Here is a 14,988-nt window from a genome sequence, read left to right as displayed (position 1 = left end):
GCACCTGCACTTTCAGGTTCCTCCCTCTCCCTGCAGGAGGAGTCAAAGCTCAGAGCCAGGCAGATTCAGAAATTAGGGAAAGGCCCCACTGTGAGCTGGTGAAAGGCCCTCCTTTTGACCTGGAGGGGCTGGGGATGGTGTGGGAGCCTGATTTTAATATAGAGCCTGTGGCTGGAGTGGGGGCCTGGGGGTTGGGAGGACCGGAATCAGGAGGCGAGGTCCAGAGGCTGGTCTGGCCCACTGAGAGTACGGTGCTCGGAGGGGCATTTGCGTCCCGATGCCCAGCGCCCGTCCTTCCCACTCCACCCCTAAGCAGGAGAGTAGAAGAGGCCCTGGTCTGACCGGCTCTGAAGGTTTGGAGCCCACAAGCCTGCCCCTCCCTCGGAGTGACCAGCTTGATCTTGGCCCCTTGGTCACAGGTCAGGTTCTCCCTGTGTGGATACCGAGGCAGTTAGTTTTCAGAAGGCGTGTGTCTTGGCTTGGGCTATGCAACCAAACCCCACTGACCTGGCGGCTTAAACAACAGACATTTATTTCTCACAACTCTGGAGGCTGGATGTCCAAGGTCAAGGTACAGGCTGATTAGCTTTCAGGTGAGGACTTTCTGGCTTGTAAATGGCCACCTTCTTGCTGTGTCCCCCCCATGGCCTTTCTTCCCTGTGAGCTCTCTCCAGGCTCCTCTTGTAAGGACACCAATCCCTTCGGACCAGGACCCCACCCTTATGACCTCATTTAACCTTAATTACTTCTTACTCCACATGCAGCCTCACTGACAAAGCAGCCAGGAGTGTTGTCTCAAAACACAGAGACGTGTTTGCATTGGCGCATTTCCGTTTAACAAAGAAAAACACTCCTTTGTTTTGATTTGTAGTGGTTTTTGGATCTGAAGTCTCCATCTCAGAACTCCAGGTTGAGGCAGGCAGGCAGGATCCTGGCCCTTCCCTCTGCACAGGCCAGTGTCCCCACTCAGGGTGGCCACTGGACAGAGGAACGGGCACCCACAGGCATGAGGATGGGCACGGCTGAGTTTGGACAGCAGATGTGCTGCTGCCGCCCCCTACCGCCGAGCATGGGGGTCTTCTGTGCCGTCTGGGGTGGGCGGTGTTCCAGAAACTCTCAGGGAGGGATTCTGGCTCCTTTGCAGGCTCCAGTCTCCATGCCTCCCCGTGGGCCAAGTGGACTTCTACCTGTTTCTCTGCCATCCAGGGACAAAGTAACCTGTACCCCAGGACCGGTACACACCTGACCTGTCCACCTCCAGGTGCCAGATATCTCCTGGCTGTGGTGGCTGAGGCAGGTGGGCAGTACACAGCTGCACTACACCTGCCAACTGGTGTAGTGCTGGAGTCACCTCTCTGGGGTCACCTCTCCGGAGCCTCTGGCCCAGGGACACAGCTGCTTCCACTGTGGCTTTGCTTGGAGGGCTCAGCTGTGCTCTGGTGGGGCCTTGCCAGGTGCCCTGTGCCCCTGGGACAGTGTCTGACTGCTGCCCCTCACCACCTCCAGGGGGCAGGCGTACTTGAGTATTCAAGAGACCAGGCTGCTCTGAGTCTGTCCCCAAACCCATATTTTCTGAACACCACTGAGTTTCTTGGCAAAAGACTGTTTTTCAAGAGTTTTTTGTTTGTTTGTTTGTTTGTTTGTTTGTGGGGGAAGGACACAACTTCTGGGGGTGGTGTGGCAGGAGAAGGAGAGGCCGGAGGAACCCCCTGCAGCAGCCCTGGTAGGCGGGCTGGCTCCCCCGCCGCCATGATGGGGAGAGGGCGCCCCCTGCTGGCATCCCCCCATCTTGATTGAAGCTGTGCTGGGAGAACTGTGGATTTTCTGCAGGCTGCCTCCACCCCCCACTGGACTCCTGGGGGCAGCAGGCCTGCCTCCCCTGCACATTGATGGGCCCCTCTAGTTGAAAAACCAGTAGAGTGGCCACGGAAAGCGTGCAGATCCTAAGCCCAGCGCCGGGAACCCTCCTGTGCCCCCTGCCAGGCTGCCACGTCAACTCCAAGGACACGAAGGGCTTTGCCAGTTTGAGGGTTTGAGTTTGGTGTAACTGGACCTCGTAGGGGCTCTGCTGCCTGTCTCCTCCAGCCTCTGGCCACCTGGCTGGCACCTCAGTGCTGTCTTGAGGTCTAGAGGGTGAAGTGTTTCAGGTGACATCCCCGAAAACGGTCTCAGGAGGGACCCCTCCAGGCACCCTGGCTCCTGACCGCCAGAGACCTAGGTGGGTGGTGGGAATGCCCTGGGGACAAGGGAGAAAGCGGGGCAGTGGCTGGGAAGGGACCAGGAGCCCAGCAAGGACTCCTGGGGACTGGGCTCTGGACCGCATCCAAGACACTCCCTGCCTTGACCTCCACTGCCATGGAGCTCAGTGGGGAGGAATGCCCCAGGTGTGTGTCCCGTGCCCAGGTGAGGCCCCAGCCTCCACAGAGCCAGCCGGGAGGAGGAGCTCGTGCGGATTTACACCTGGGTTTCTCTGGCAACGTCAGGACGTGCTTCTGTCCCAGGCTCGTCCCAGCCTCCTGGCCTGTCTCCTGAGTGCCTGGAACACGCTCGGGGCACCGGGGGCCCTGCGCTCTGCTCCCAGCTGAGCTGTGAGCCATGGCTGCTGCCTGGCACCCTCCCACAGACTGGGAGGCCTGGAGCCTTCCAGGTGGTGAGTAAGGGCTGGGGAAGGGCCTGCCTCTGAGCCTGCCCCAGGCACCTGGGGGGAGGGCAGGAAACACCAGAAGGGTGGTGGATAGGGGTGGGGGAACAGGTGGGTCGGGAGGGTGGCTTAGCTTTTACTCCTTCCCAGGACTTGGCTGGGTGTAACCTAGCTACCCCTCCTGCTTGCTGCTACCCTGGGAAGGGGTTTTCTCATCTCGGGGTTCCCTCTGAGGGCTTGGGGCCTCATCAGGGGCAATGTCTGGCTTCCCCTGAGAGTGGGATGCCAACTGGCCCTACCCACTGGGCAGCCCTGCCTCTGGGCTCAGGTCCAGCTGCAGGCAGCACTAGATTATCATCTAATGAACTCTGCCTCAGTTTCCCCCCCTGTAAAATGGGGATAAACACCGCCCCAGGCCCTGAATGGGACTGATGGCTCTGTATTTGGTCCCACCTGGCAGGGCCATTACTGACAATAGCACCAGTCAGCATGGACCCCCTGTAGCTAACTCTCCTTAGGCAAAGGGCCTGGGTCGTCCTTCTGAAAGACTCCCGTCAAGGAGGGAGTTAGAGGTTGGAGCAACAGGACACCCTCAGCCCGGCTCCCCAGAAGCCATGCCCCTAGTGACTGTTCCGAGCCCTTGAGGACAGTTTTGGTCCCCAGGATGGGGTATCTGTATCCACAGTCCCCTTTCCTGGGCTTGCCAGGGTCCATGGCTGTCACTGCTCTGGGTGCCCCTAGTTTGGGGGAGGTGCTGCCGAGGGCAGGTCTCTGCAGTGTGTGTGACCGTGGGCAAGGCGACAGAGCCTTCCTCATGGGCTGTGGTGAGGAGCTCCAGGTTGCTCCAGGTTGCCCAGGTAACGTGCTGGGCGTGAGCCTAGCCTTGGCGGGGTGCCCCTGGTGGGGGCCGGCTCAGAAAGGTGTGGCTGGACGGCTGAGACCAGACCTGGGCAGGGGTGCAGGGAGGGGACAGGGTCTGGGGCCTTGAGGGAGCAGGGACCTTGAGGTCAGCGGGCGCTCCCTGCTGACCTCTCTGTTGGCATGGCTGTAAGTCTCCCCTTGGCACGAGTGGCTCTGGGCTCCCTGGGCAGGATGCCGGTGCTGGGTTTCTTTGGGCTGCTGCATCACAGTTCTTTCTTGCTTAGCCGAGGTGGGTTGCAAGAGCTGGCGCCGAGAATCTAAGCTGCGGGCAGCTGTGCCTTCGTTTCCTGCGTGTTGCCGCCTCTGACTGTGGAGCCCGCTACTCTATGGCCCGGCCATTGTCCTAGGTGTTTGCTCTGTTGTCAGCACTGCCATCTGGCTTCCCCAGCGGCACTCTCCTCCCAACCTCCAACCGTCTTCCCAGATCGCTGGTTGTGGTGTCACCTCGTTCCTGCCCTTGCATCTGCCACCTCTCTGTGGCTCAAGTCCCCTTGGGGCCCAACCAGTCCCGAGGAGTCAGTCAGCCTCATTGGGGAGTGGCTGGTGGAGATGCGGTGGCTGTTGGAGCACAGCAGGCAGCAGAGGCTGGGGGGGACGCTGCCCCAACCTGACCCCCACATGAAGCCTGCTGGCAGCCTGGGCGGGCCTGTGCTTCTTGTCCCCATCTGCAGAACCTGGTGTGTGTACGTGTGCACGCGTGTGTGCTCGTGTGTGCTGTATGTTGTGACTCTTGTGTGGTGTGTGCCTTTGTGCTGTAGGGTTCAATGTGCCCAGGTGCTCTGTCATTTGCATGTCATTTCCCCAGATGTGACCTGAGCCTGTGTCAGCCTCCGGAGAGCATCCATTTAGATCCTTGAGCCCCTGTGTCCTCTCCGGCAGCCTCTGCCTGGCGCCTTCCAGGCATGGCCTGTTGCAGCTAGAGATTCTAATCGTGGTCCAGGGAGACTTTGGGGATGGCTTCCTCAGGGCTGGGCCTGAGCAGGTGGCCGTTGGGCACCATGCCAGCGTATAGACCTGTGCCATCTGTTGTTTTCACCCAGTTCCATGTGGTGTGAGGGCCCTGGGCCACGGAGGCAGTGGGCGTGGCAGGCCCTTCTCACTCCTTTCCGCTGACTCTGTCCCCAGCCTGCTCAGGCCTCCTCAGCGCTGCTTCTCTAGGGACCAGGCGGTGAGAAGTAAACAGTGTGGCTAATTAGAGTCGAGCGCTTCCAGCTTCCAGAAGGAAGCCATCCCCACCCTGCCAGCCAGCCCAGCCAGCCCCGGCCGGCCAGGATGGCTGTGTGCTCCTCGCAGGCCCCCCGGGCGAGAGGCGGACCCTGGTGAGTCACCACTTCCTGGCAGCTCTGTGCAGGGCCTGGTGGTCTGAGGGCAGAGGTGCCAGGTTTCTTAGTCTGTGCCAGGCCCCAGGGGGAGCACTTTGTGTTCTGTGTGTCTCTGACCCTCGGAAAAGCCCTACCGAGTGAGGAGCAGGGCTGAATGACATGCCCGAGGGCACTAGCGGGCACCCCCTTTGTCTGGGAATGGGGATCTCCACCACTGTGCCCGCCATGTGGGGCAGGGGATGGGGGTTCGTTCTTCCCACCAGCCCCTCCCGGCCAAATGCTCACCCCGTGTGAGGCTCCCAGTCTATGTGTCCCAGCACGGCCCCGGGATGAACAGGGCTGCCGTCTCTCCATGCCTGGGGCCTGACCCTGACGGGCTGCTGGACTGGACACTGGCTGAGCCTGTGGACTGGAGCTGGACTTCTCCCTTAGGATTGTCGTCCTGCGCTCCAAAGTGCCCGGCCGCACTGGGAGCTCTTACGGCCACAAGCATTCTCATGTCAGGCCACCCCTACCCCCAGCTGTCCCCAGCCCTGTGGGGGAGGCAGATGGCTGGGGACCAGCACCAAGGGCGGGAGGGACCTTTGTCAATGAGAGTGGCATAAGGGAGGGAGACAGGGCGGGGTCAGGAGGCAAGCTGTGAGCCCAAGGGAGCCACAGGGTGAATGGGGCGAGTCTGCAGCCCAGCCAGCATCAGCTCAGGTGCCGCTGGGCCGAGCGCAGGCCTGACCTGTGTGAGGGCTGCTCCTCTACTCCGCGCAGGGGCAGGTGACAGCTGCAGCCCAGCTTGGAGGCTGCGGTCACCCCAGGAGGTGCAGGCGTTCAGGGGCGGGGCTGGATATTGACAGAGGGTCCTGGCAGGGAGAGGGACATCCTGAGGCCTTCGGGAGTCAGCGCCTGGCTCTGGATCTAGAACTGGGTCTGGAAGCCCCATCGTGATGCTGGTGGGGTGTGGCAGGGAAGGAAGCTGGTGGGCTTGTCACAACTCACAGGGTGCCGATGACACTCGTGGGGTTTATTTCCATATTCATCAAGCATTGGCTTTCCTAGTTCTGCTTTTATCAACGGCAGAGGTCTAAACTGACTGCCCCGCCGTGTTCATGACGTAGCTTGCTCCTGGAACGGTGATTCTCCACTGGCTGCTGGAGGCAGCTTAGTATCTGCAGCGTTTTCCGGCTTGTGGGTAGAAGGGGCCAGGCCCACCTGTCAGGAGAAACTTCCCGGCACTCAGTTCTGGCCACTTCTGCTCAGAATGACCCTTCCCCAGGCCCTTCCGGGAGCAGGCTAGGGAGTTGGGGAGGATCCTGGGGAGGTGGCCCTTCAGTAAAGGGACCAGCGTCTGCTTAGCAGGACGGCCCGGGGCTGCAGCGGTGGCTAGGTCCCTCGGCCGGGTAGGGGGATGGGCTTGTGTCCTTGTCAAGGCTGCAGAAGGAGTCTGCTCAGGTGTGGGGAGGCTCTGGGAATAGATGTAGGTGGGGGATGCCATGGTCTCTCCCTTTTGTCCCCCGAGCTTGCTGCAGCGCCCCAAGACCTGCCCCTGGGATGTAGCAGGAGCTGTCTGCAGGCCAGGAAACCCAGCCCATCAGAGACACACTCATGTCCTGTGGCTTTATTAGAAAGGCTGCTTCCCCAACCCCCAGGCTCCCCATGCAGACCCAGGTCAGTCCCCTGGGATGTCATAAAGAAATGTACCTCCTCTGTTTTCAGCCTCGAGGAGCGATGTCCCCAGTGGACGGGGCCAGCCAGGGCAGGGCGGGACTGTTAGCCAGGCAGATGAGGCCCAGACGGATGGTGGCCGAGCGGCTGCCTGCAGGGGGACCTGGCTGCAGAGGTACGTCAACTGTCTGGGCCTCCAGGTGTGGTTGAGTGCCCTGGGGTGGCTGGAGGCTGGATTTGGGGTCCTGCTGGCTCCATGCTCTGCGGCACACACGTCCTTCCCCTCGTCTTACTACAGGGGAGGCTGGTGGGGGTGGAGGGGGTGGCACCTCACATCCAGGCAAGGCCTATCGCTGGGCCCCTCCCCCCTGCTGGTGGCTCAGTGTGGGGGCTGTGTCCCCCATGACCAGGGCCTCCAGCTCTGAGCCCTGCCTGTGCCTCCCCAGACAGCAGTGGCTCCAGGTGTCGCTGTCCCCAGGACAGTTTCTTTACAACAAGCCTCAAGGACGGATTGTGTTCCATCCTCCATGCCTGCCTGGAATTAGGGGGTCTTTTGCTGCAGACTCCCCTTCCTCAGGGTTTGCTCTAGAAGGAATGCCTGTCAGGCAATTCCTAAACTAATCCGTGCTCATGACCGCCTCAGCCACTCCCTGATTGCTCTGACGGTGGCCACCAATGCTCTGACGGTGGCCCCCAGCTCAGGCCCCTCCTGTGGGAGTGACCCCACTGAGATGAGCTGGGGGGGTGGGGGTGGTCTATGATTGCCTAAGGGTATTGCCGGCTGCAGCAGAGCTGGGGTTTGAACCAGCTCTCCTCCTGGGGGACTGTGCCGTGAGAGCTCAGGGCCAGATGACCACAGAGTGGGGGTCCTCCCTACCACGCTGCCCTGCCAGAGTCATCACAAAGGGGACAGGAAGCCCACTGGGGGTGGACGGGAGCTCAGGGGCTGAGGAAGCAGGCCTGGGGCTCCAGGTGCTAGGGCAGCTCTAGCTACTGTTTCTATGCGCAAAAGAGTGCCCTGAGCACCTGCCGGCCAGCGAGAGCCCAGAGGCCAGCACTTGCTTCCCCTGGCTAGCCCCAAACAGCCAGAAGGCCGTGGCTTCGAGAGAGCTGGCTAATGTTCTTGCCTTAGTGTTAGGGCCTGAGCACTTAGCCCCTCGTGCAGCTGCTGGGGACACACAGCAGGGGGGCTCCTCTCTCCTGCACCCGGGCTCCCACTCTGACTCCTCTCAGAACCGAACCTTGAGCCCGACACCAGCCTGGAGTTGAGCCCCAGCCCTGCCCCTAACACTGCCCCTAGGAGCCCCCAGCACCTCACTGTGGCCCAGGCCAAGCCCAACCCCCAGCCCTGGCCAGCTCGCTCCCCACGCATGTCAGCTACTGGCCCCTGTGCCCTGGGGGCGCCGCCTGGATCCTCAGGAGGAGCTGAGGGCTCAGCCTCGGTTGCTGAGAGACAAGGGTTATTATGCTGTCACGGGGCTACTGGAATTCTCTCTCCTCCGGCCGAGAGGCAGCTCATTAGGGAGGGCCCGGCAGCCCACCGTGCCCACCCAGTTTCCATGACCATCCTGAGGGTTTCCATCTTGGGCGAGAGGACCAGGACAGGCCAGTGTCCACAGTGGGGCAGTGGCCAGCCTGCCCTGAGCAGGGATGGATGCCAGGCTGCAGACCACAAGGCTGCCCCGTGAAAGCACTCAGAACAGGTGGTGACTGGGTTCACCAGCTCCGCCCTCGCTCCTGGCCCTGCGACCATGCCAACCTGCCTGGACAAATGAGCCAGCCCCACCCCAAAGATAGCCAGCCAGAGGCGGGGCCGGCTCTCAGTCAGGGCACCGAGGGGACCGGCCATTGGGACGCCTAGGTAGTTGGTGCCAGCTTAGGCGCATGTGGCAGCACACCTGGCCAGGTCCTGTCACTGCTGGGGAGATGGCCACGCCTTCTAGAAGGCGGCTGAGTCAGTACAAGGAGCAAGGACTTGGGGGCAAAAGTGCCCCTGCTGTGTGCCTGCTCCCCAAGCCTCAGTTTCCCCATCTGTCACCTGGGCTGATCAGGGGGCCTAGCCAAAGGGGTGTGGTCAGGACCCGAAAGAACGCGTCTCTGCGCTGCCATGCATGGGGGCATTTTACTGGCCCCCCATACCTTTCTCAGTCTGTGGTGTTCTGGGACAGGAAAAATGGGGAGCAGGAGAGGTGCCGGAGACTGTGGGGTACAGTGTGAGATGTTCTGCCAGGTCTACACACCTAACCAGCTGTGTCTGCTTCTCCCCCAAGGGCAGACGAGCTGCGACTACCTGCAGCTGAGAATGACCGCGTGGCTGCCCTGAGGCGGTCCAGGCCCTCTGTGCGGCCAGGTGCTCTGTGGGGAGCGCCCTCCACAGCCTGGTCAGACCACATCATGAGGCCAGGCCGCCCGGGGGAGCACTGCAGCTACCCGGAGTGGACAGCAGGCGAGGAAGCCAAGGACGGGGACAGCTCGGTGTCATCGGGCCGCCTCTCTGGCTCCTCGGGGGGCCATGAGTCGTGCACACCGCCCCACGGGCCCTGGAAGGAGAGGCCCCCCCGGGTGCTGGGGTCCCCGCGGCAGCCCAGGGAGAGCAACCCACGGCTGGAGCAGCTGAGGGACAAGATCCGGGCCCAGGTGCAGTGGCAGGCCAGCTGTGCCTCCCTGGGCACCTCGATACCCTCCAGCGCCTCGCAGCTCCACCAAGCCTCCACACCAGCCCCCCAGAGGAGGGCCCGGAAGCTGAAGCACCCCCCTCAGGCCCCGGCCTACCCAGGTCAGTGGCGGCTCTCCCTGGCGAGGGGCAAGAGGGCAGAGAGGACACCAGGAGGGCTGCGTGGGTTCCGGGATGGAACCACCTGGGCTGGTGGCCAGTGTGCGCCTGAGAGGGGCCCCCAGCCTGGGACATCCTCCTGGAGATGCACTGAGCTGGGCTTAAGCACGAGGAAGCATTGCTGAATTGATGGGGACGAGTGAGTTTTGGGCTGGGGGAGCCGCAGGGGTGGTGCGTTGGGAGGCAAGGTACACCGGGAGGCGGGAGACATGGAAGGGACCTGCTGCCCTGGGCCTGGAGTCTGCAGCCTTGTGGGAAGGGGCGGGGTAGGCAAAGCAGGTGAGGGTCAGGGTCAGGTGTGTGGACTCAGGTCAGGAACACCTTGAAAAGCCTGCAGGGGATTTCGAAGGTTCTCATAAACAAGGTGTGCTCTAGCCCCAGGGCGTGGGCAAGGGTGGGGATTTAAAGAACTATCCAGACACAGCGTCTCTGTTGGACAAATGGCAGAGAGACGCAACCCTGTGGCTTTTCTCACTGTGCAGGCACATAACTTTTTCTTGGAGACACGGAAGATGCTTTCTTTTCTTTAAAAATTATTATTTTAAAGGTATCTTTTCAAAAAAATTATAAAACACACGTAACACTGACCATCTCAGCCACGTTTCAGTGCCAGCTCAGTGGCATTAGGCACAGTCACCCTGTCGTGCGGCCACCTCCTCCGTCATCTGCAGGACTTTCTCCTCTCCCCAAACTGACACCCTGTCCCCATTAAACACTCACTCCCCACCCCTCCCCCAGCCCCAGCTTCCATCGACTTCCTGTCTCTATTGATCTGACTCCTCTGGGGACCTCGTGTGAGGGGGTCCTGCAGGGTTTATCCTTCTTGCACTTTTGTCTTAAAGGAAGGGACACCACCTGTTTACCTGAGCACATCTGCAAAGCATGAAAAATGAAATGAAAATGGTGGACACTCCCTGTGTACCTCTCTCCCCACACTGCCCTGGTTAACACCTCAGGGGGCCGTCCCTCTAAGTTAGTTTTCTCTTTGCAAAAGTGTGACTTCGTGCATGTGCTGTGACAGCCCTCTGCTGTGCTACGTTGTCCAAACAGCACACAGTGCCCAGCTTGAGGCACTTGGGGCCCAGCTCCCCACCGGTTGGGTGAGGCTGGGCCACACGGTGGTGCCATCACCCACCCATCTCCACCCAGCATAGCGCTGTATCCAGGTGGGCTCCGCAGAAGCACTCAGCCTGGGGCCTCAGGCAAAGCCGCTGTGTTGAAAGGCTTTTCCATGGCTGCCCAATGGGAGCTTTTCCTGGAGATTTCATGAGCCCCTCTGCTCACAATGCCCCCTTCTTCACACTCTGCTCCAGGCTTAGGCACCCTGAGTGCGGCTGAGCGTGGAGCTGAAGACAAGGCCGTCCTTGGCCAGCGGCGTGAGCCCTCCAGGGTATCCCAGCAACAGGCGTCAGGTGAGTGGCACATCCATCAGACACGCAGGCCATGGTGTGGGCAGCACAGTGCTGGACTCAGCACTCTCCATGCAGCTTTTCTCTCACCCCGTGTGACTGCCTCAATTATTAATCCCCACGCACAGACAAGGACAGAGGGTCAGAGGGGACCCCAGCCAGGAAGAGGCAAGATTTGGACCTAGTTGCCGTTCTCTGGAGCCCGGTTTCTAACCCTGTGCCTTCCAGCAGGGAAGGCATCCAGGCAGGCCCTGCAGGGCAGGCTGGGCTCAGAGGACAGCCGGGCAGGGGCATCTCCTCACCGAGACTGCACAGAACATTGAGGTCTTTCCTGCCTGGTCACGTGGCAGCCACAGCGGTCCTCCAGGTCCTGCCAGCTCCTGGGCTTGCTGTTCCACCTTGCAGACAGGAAGCACTGCCCACCTGGTCCCCAGATGGCCCCACCATGCCACAGCCCTGCCTTGCTCAGGAGGTGCTGCTGAAAGCTTGGCAGTGAGTCAGCAGACTTCCAGACGAGTGGGGAAGGACCCAGGGGCCAAGAGAGCCACCAGGGTTTGGCTCACTCATTCACTCCACAGATAGGTGGGGTGGGGACGGAGAGGCAGACGGACAGGACGCTCCTAGGGGCTGGAGAGCGGCAGCGTTAGGCACAGAGGCAGTGTGGTGTGGCTTTGGCAGGCCCGCTCCGAGGCAGGATGGGGAATGGGTGGAGGAGGCCGTCGCCACAGTCCCAGAGAAGCAGCCTCACTCCAGCAAGATTTTGGAGACTCAGGATAGGAGAGAGGCGAAGGGCTCAGGAGCAGATGTCAGGCTGTCCCAGCCAGGGGAGCTCTGTGAGTTTTCTGTGGGGCTGTGGGGAAGGAGTAGGTGAGACTCAGGTCCCAGGGCACAATCGTGACCTGTCCCAGTGGTGTCGTGGTGGCCAGGGTGGGGTGAAGTTTGGTCAAGCCTTGAGTCCTGGACCTCTCTGGGTGGCGGTCACAGGCATGTTTTCAGGTGTGTGTCTTGCCCCAGCTGCATGTCTGAGCCAAGTGCAGGCTCAGACGGGGTCGGGGGGCAGGCCGATTAAAGCCCAGGGGTAAGACCTTCTCTTTGAGCCCAGCTCTAGCCTAACCATCGGCATCAGCAGCTCCCCCACAAAAGCTGGGGGCTCCTGCCCTGTCCCCATTTTGACTCTGGCTCCTGGAGAACTTGCTCGTCCTCCTCCTCCATCCACGAGGAACCCAATGGCCTTAGCTCGTCCACCTGGTCCTTCTCCCCTCCCCACCCCACGGAGGCTGCCGGTGCCCATCAGTGAAATTCAGGACTCCGTCCTCGGCCACTTGGGGACCTCAGCACCCATGGTCATTGGTCACCAGCTCTTGGTAGTCATATTTCATCCACCCAGTTGTAGAACCTTCCGGAAGCAGGGCATGGGGCAGGGCCTGGGTCTTTTTCTTAAAGTTGTTGTTAAATACACACACCATAGATTTACCATCTCAGCCACATTTCAGTGCCAGCTCAGTGGCATTAGGTGCAGTCACACTGTGGCACGGCCACCACCACATCATCTCCAGGACCTTCTCGTCTCCCCAAACTGACACCCTGTCCCCATTAAACACGCCCACCCCTCCCCCACCCGCTACTTCCTGTCTCTGTGAACCTTACTCCTCTGGGGACCTCCTGTGAGGGGGTCCTGCAGGGTTTGGCCTTCTGTGTGGGCCTGGGTCTTAAGGCCCCTCTTGCCAGCAGGGTCAGGGCACCGAGGCCCAAGTGACAGGCCAAGGCCAAACCCAATCGCACTGGAGGCCTGGAGAGGCCTTGGGTCAGTTTGTCCCGTGTGCCTCCAGCCACGTGGGGACATGGAAGGCTTGGCCCACTGTCTCGCACTCACTGGTGGGTCACTGTGCTCGCATGGGACTTGGGACAACTTCTGCCTCCTCCGAGTCTCCACGTCCCCCCATCATCCAGCCAGGGTGCACCCAGCTAGGCGAAGGCCACTCTGACCCCAGCGCTCACTCCTTCATTCCTTGTTCACTGTAGCCAGCTGCTATGCGAAGGGTTCACCCGTGGGCCCTTTCAGGCATTTATTCATTCAACAAACATGAGTGCTGTGGCCCATCCCTGAGCTGGGTGCGAGAGACTGAGAAGTGAGGCTGTTCCTATTCTCAGGGGCTCTCGGCCACCAAATTTGTGCACAGTCAGGACGTGCCATGAGGGAGGGTTGGCATGACCAGCCATGCACGGGGATTGCTCAGCAGGTGGCCGTGAGGGGTCGCAGGGCCATATGTGCCCCCGCGGCCTCTCGCTTAGCCGCCCACTCTGGTGTGCATGACCAGGGAGCAGACAGGATTGCCACGTGGCTCCGTGGGGCCCGGTGGGGAGCCCCTCGTGTGTTGGGAGCCACTGCTCACGTTCTCTCCCTCCCCTGCGCCTCTCCTGAAGTTCCATGGGAGAAAACCAAAAAGACAAAGAGTGGTTCTTGCAGAAGAGAGAAGGCCCCCAAGTCGCCCACCCCCAGAAGAGCCGCCAAAGACAAGGGTAAGGTTGGTTCACGTGGGGCTGGCAGGGCTGGGAGACATGCACTTACCGTTTGGCTCACTAGGTAGGCACACGGTGCCAGGACAGCTGGTGGCCAGGGCCTGCCTAGAGCCCTATGTGCACAGGCTTCTGGGGGGCACCTGGGACCTGTGGGGCTGAGCTTGACTGGGGGGGTGTCTCTGTGCACCGAGGAGGGGCAGCGTGGGCGTCTGCGTCTCAGGTTAGTGTAGAGTCTGGCCGCCACTGAGCAGCAGGTGGGTCCCGCCCACCCAGGGGGCTGTGCCCTGTGATGAGCTGAACATCCATCGTGCACCCTTCCCACCCCTGGAGTGGTCCAAAGCCACACCCGCACTCGCCTGTGCTTCCGCACGCCTGTAGTCTGCTACTCACAGCGCACTGACACATTTGACAGGCATGTGTGACGATGGGCAGCCCGTGACATGTGTGGCTGACAGATGGGTCTGTGTTTTGTCACACGGCATCACTTAACGGGCTGTCAGGGTTTTGCCGCCTTTGGCAGTGGGACATCTGGTCGAGGACGTGAGCTTCCCTATGGCCTGATTTGGGAGTGAAAATTTTAGGCAGCAAGCCCACCTGTGCGCTCGTGGTGAGTAAGACCTTGGGCAGTGTCCTTTCTCTGACCCCTCTGGGGACTTGGAGCCGCCTCACAGCCGAGCATGTGTGTGATGATGGCAGCGTTCTGTGAAATGGTGTTGGTGCTGGGCCACAGTCACGGAGAGCTTCCTAATTCGGGGCCTGGCAGGTATGGGCACCGGCCTGGATATGGTTTGTGGAGCTTGTGGGGTGAACCTGAGAGGGGCCCCTGCCCTCGGGCTGCATGTGGGTGTGTGGGGACCAGGGAGGCAGCCTCCTCTGCAACGTTCCTTGAGAAGGTTCTGGTGGTCGGATGAGTGAGCCATGCTCGGTGCCCAGCTCGGTGTGTGCCAGGCACTCTATGGGCATCAGCTTCTGTGATCCTCACTGCTCTCCTCAGGGTGGCTGGCTTGCTCCCATTGTGTAGATGGGGAAACTGAGGCGCAGAGGTGCCACACAGGCCAGTCAGGGTAGGGCCCTGACCCATCCAGCTCCAGGCCTGTGCTCCTTACCTGAGACGGCCCAGGTGTATGTCCCTGGGACCACACCTGGTACCTCCTCAAGGCCCGCCCTCTGGGTCTGGGCTCTGGGACCACTGTACCAAGGGGTTTGGGGACACCACTGAGAGTCCCCCAAGTGGAGAGAACCCCTACCCAGTGGGACTGAGGCCGGCTCTGCGGGACCCTTAGTCTAAGAGTACTTGGAGCTGGGGTGCCGCTTTTGAGCTGCTCCTGTGCATCCCCGTGCCTCAGTTTCCCCCGTGGCATGAGATGACAGTCCTGATGGGGGTGGGCAGTGTGTGAGCTGTGCCTCACGTCATCACGCTTCCTCCTCCACACCTTGCCTGGTGGGCCCTGAGTGAGGTGGGGAAGCTTAGGCAGGGCTGCGCATGCTGGGGCAGATGTGCTCATTTAGCTGCTAAGAGAACCTCCACTCCCACCGGAGAGTGAGGGATGCTGGGAGACACGGAGAAGGTTCTGGAAGGCCCACTGAAAATGCACAAAATATGACAATTTTCTGCATCGTTGTCTGCCCCTCCCCTTATCTTTTTGGTTTGTTTTATTTTAATGGCTCACTTGAAAAATGACCTGC

General features: G+C 60.8%; 1 protein-coding gene across 1 annotated transcript in view; it reads left to right on the top strand.

Moving 5' to 3' along the window:
• Positions 1-2,431: 2,431 nt before the first annotated feature.
• CCDC187 (coiled-coil domain containing 187) overlaps positions 2,432-14,988 on the top strand; it is a 50,796-nt gene continuing 38,239 nt past the window's right edge. The window contains exons 1-5 of the mRNA XM_088792697.1: positions 2,432-2,650; positions 6,592-6,715; positions 8,811-9,316; positions 10,687-10,785; positions 13,207-13,302. Of these exons, the coding sequence (XP_088648823.1) occupies positions 2,596-2,650; positions 6,592-6,715; positions 8,811-9,316; positions 10,687-10,785; positions 13,207-13,302 (880 nt within the window). The 5' untranslated portion in view covers positions 2,432-2,595. The remainder of the gene's footprint in view (positions 2,651-6,591; positions 6,716-8,810; positions 9,317-10,686; positions 10,786-13,206; positions 13,303-14,988) is intronic.

This window comes from Rhinolophus sinicus, chromosome 16, assembly GCF_057876585.1.
Source record: "Rhinolophus sinicus isolate RSI-liver-muscle chromosome 16, RSI-T2T, whole genome shotgun sequence".
Classification (NCBI taxonomy): Eukaryota; Metazoa; Chordata; class Mammalia; order Chiroptera; family Rhinolophidae; genus Rhinolophus; species Rhinolophus sinicus.
The sequence above is the reverse complement of the archived record's forward strand: the minus strand, read 5'-3'. Positions and strand labels throughout refer to the sequence as shown.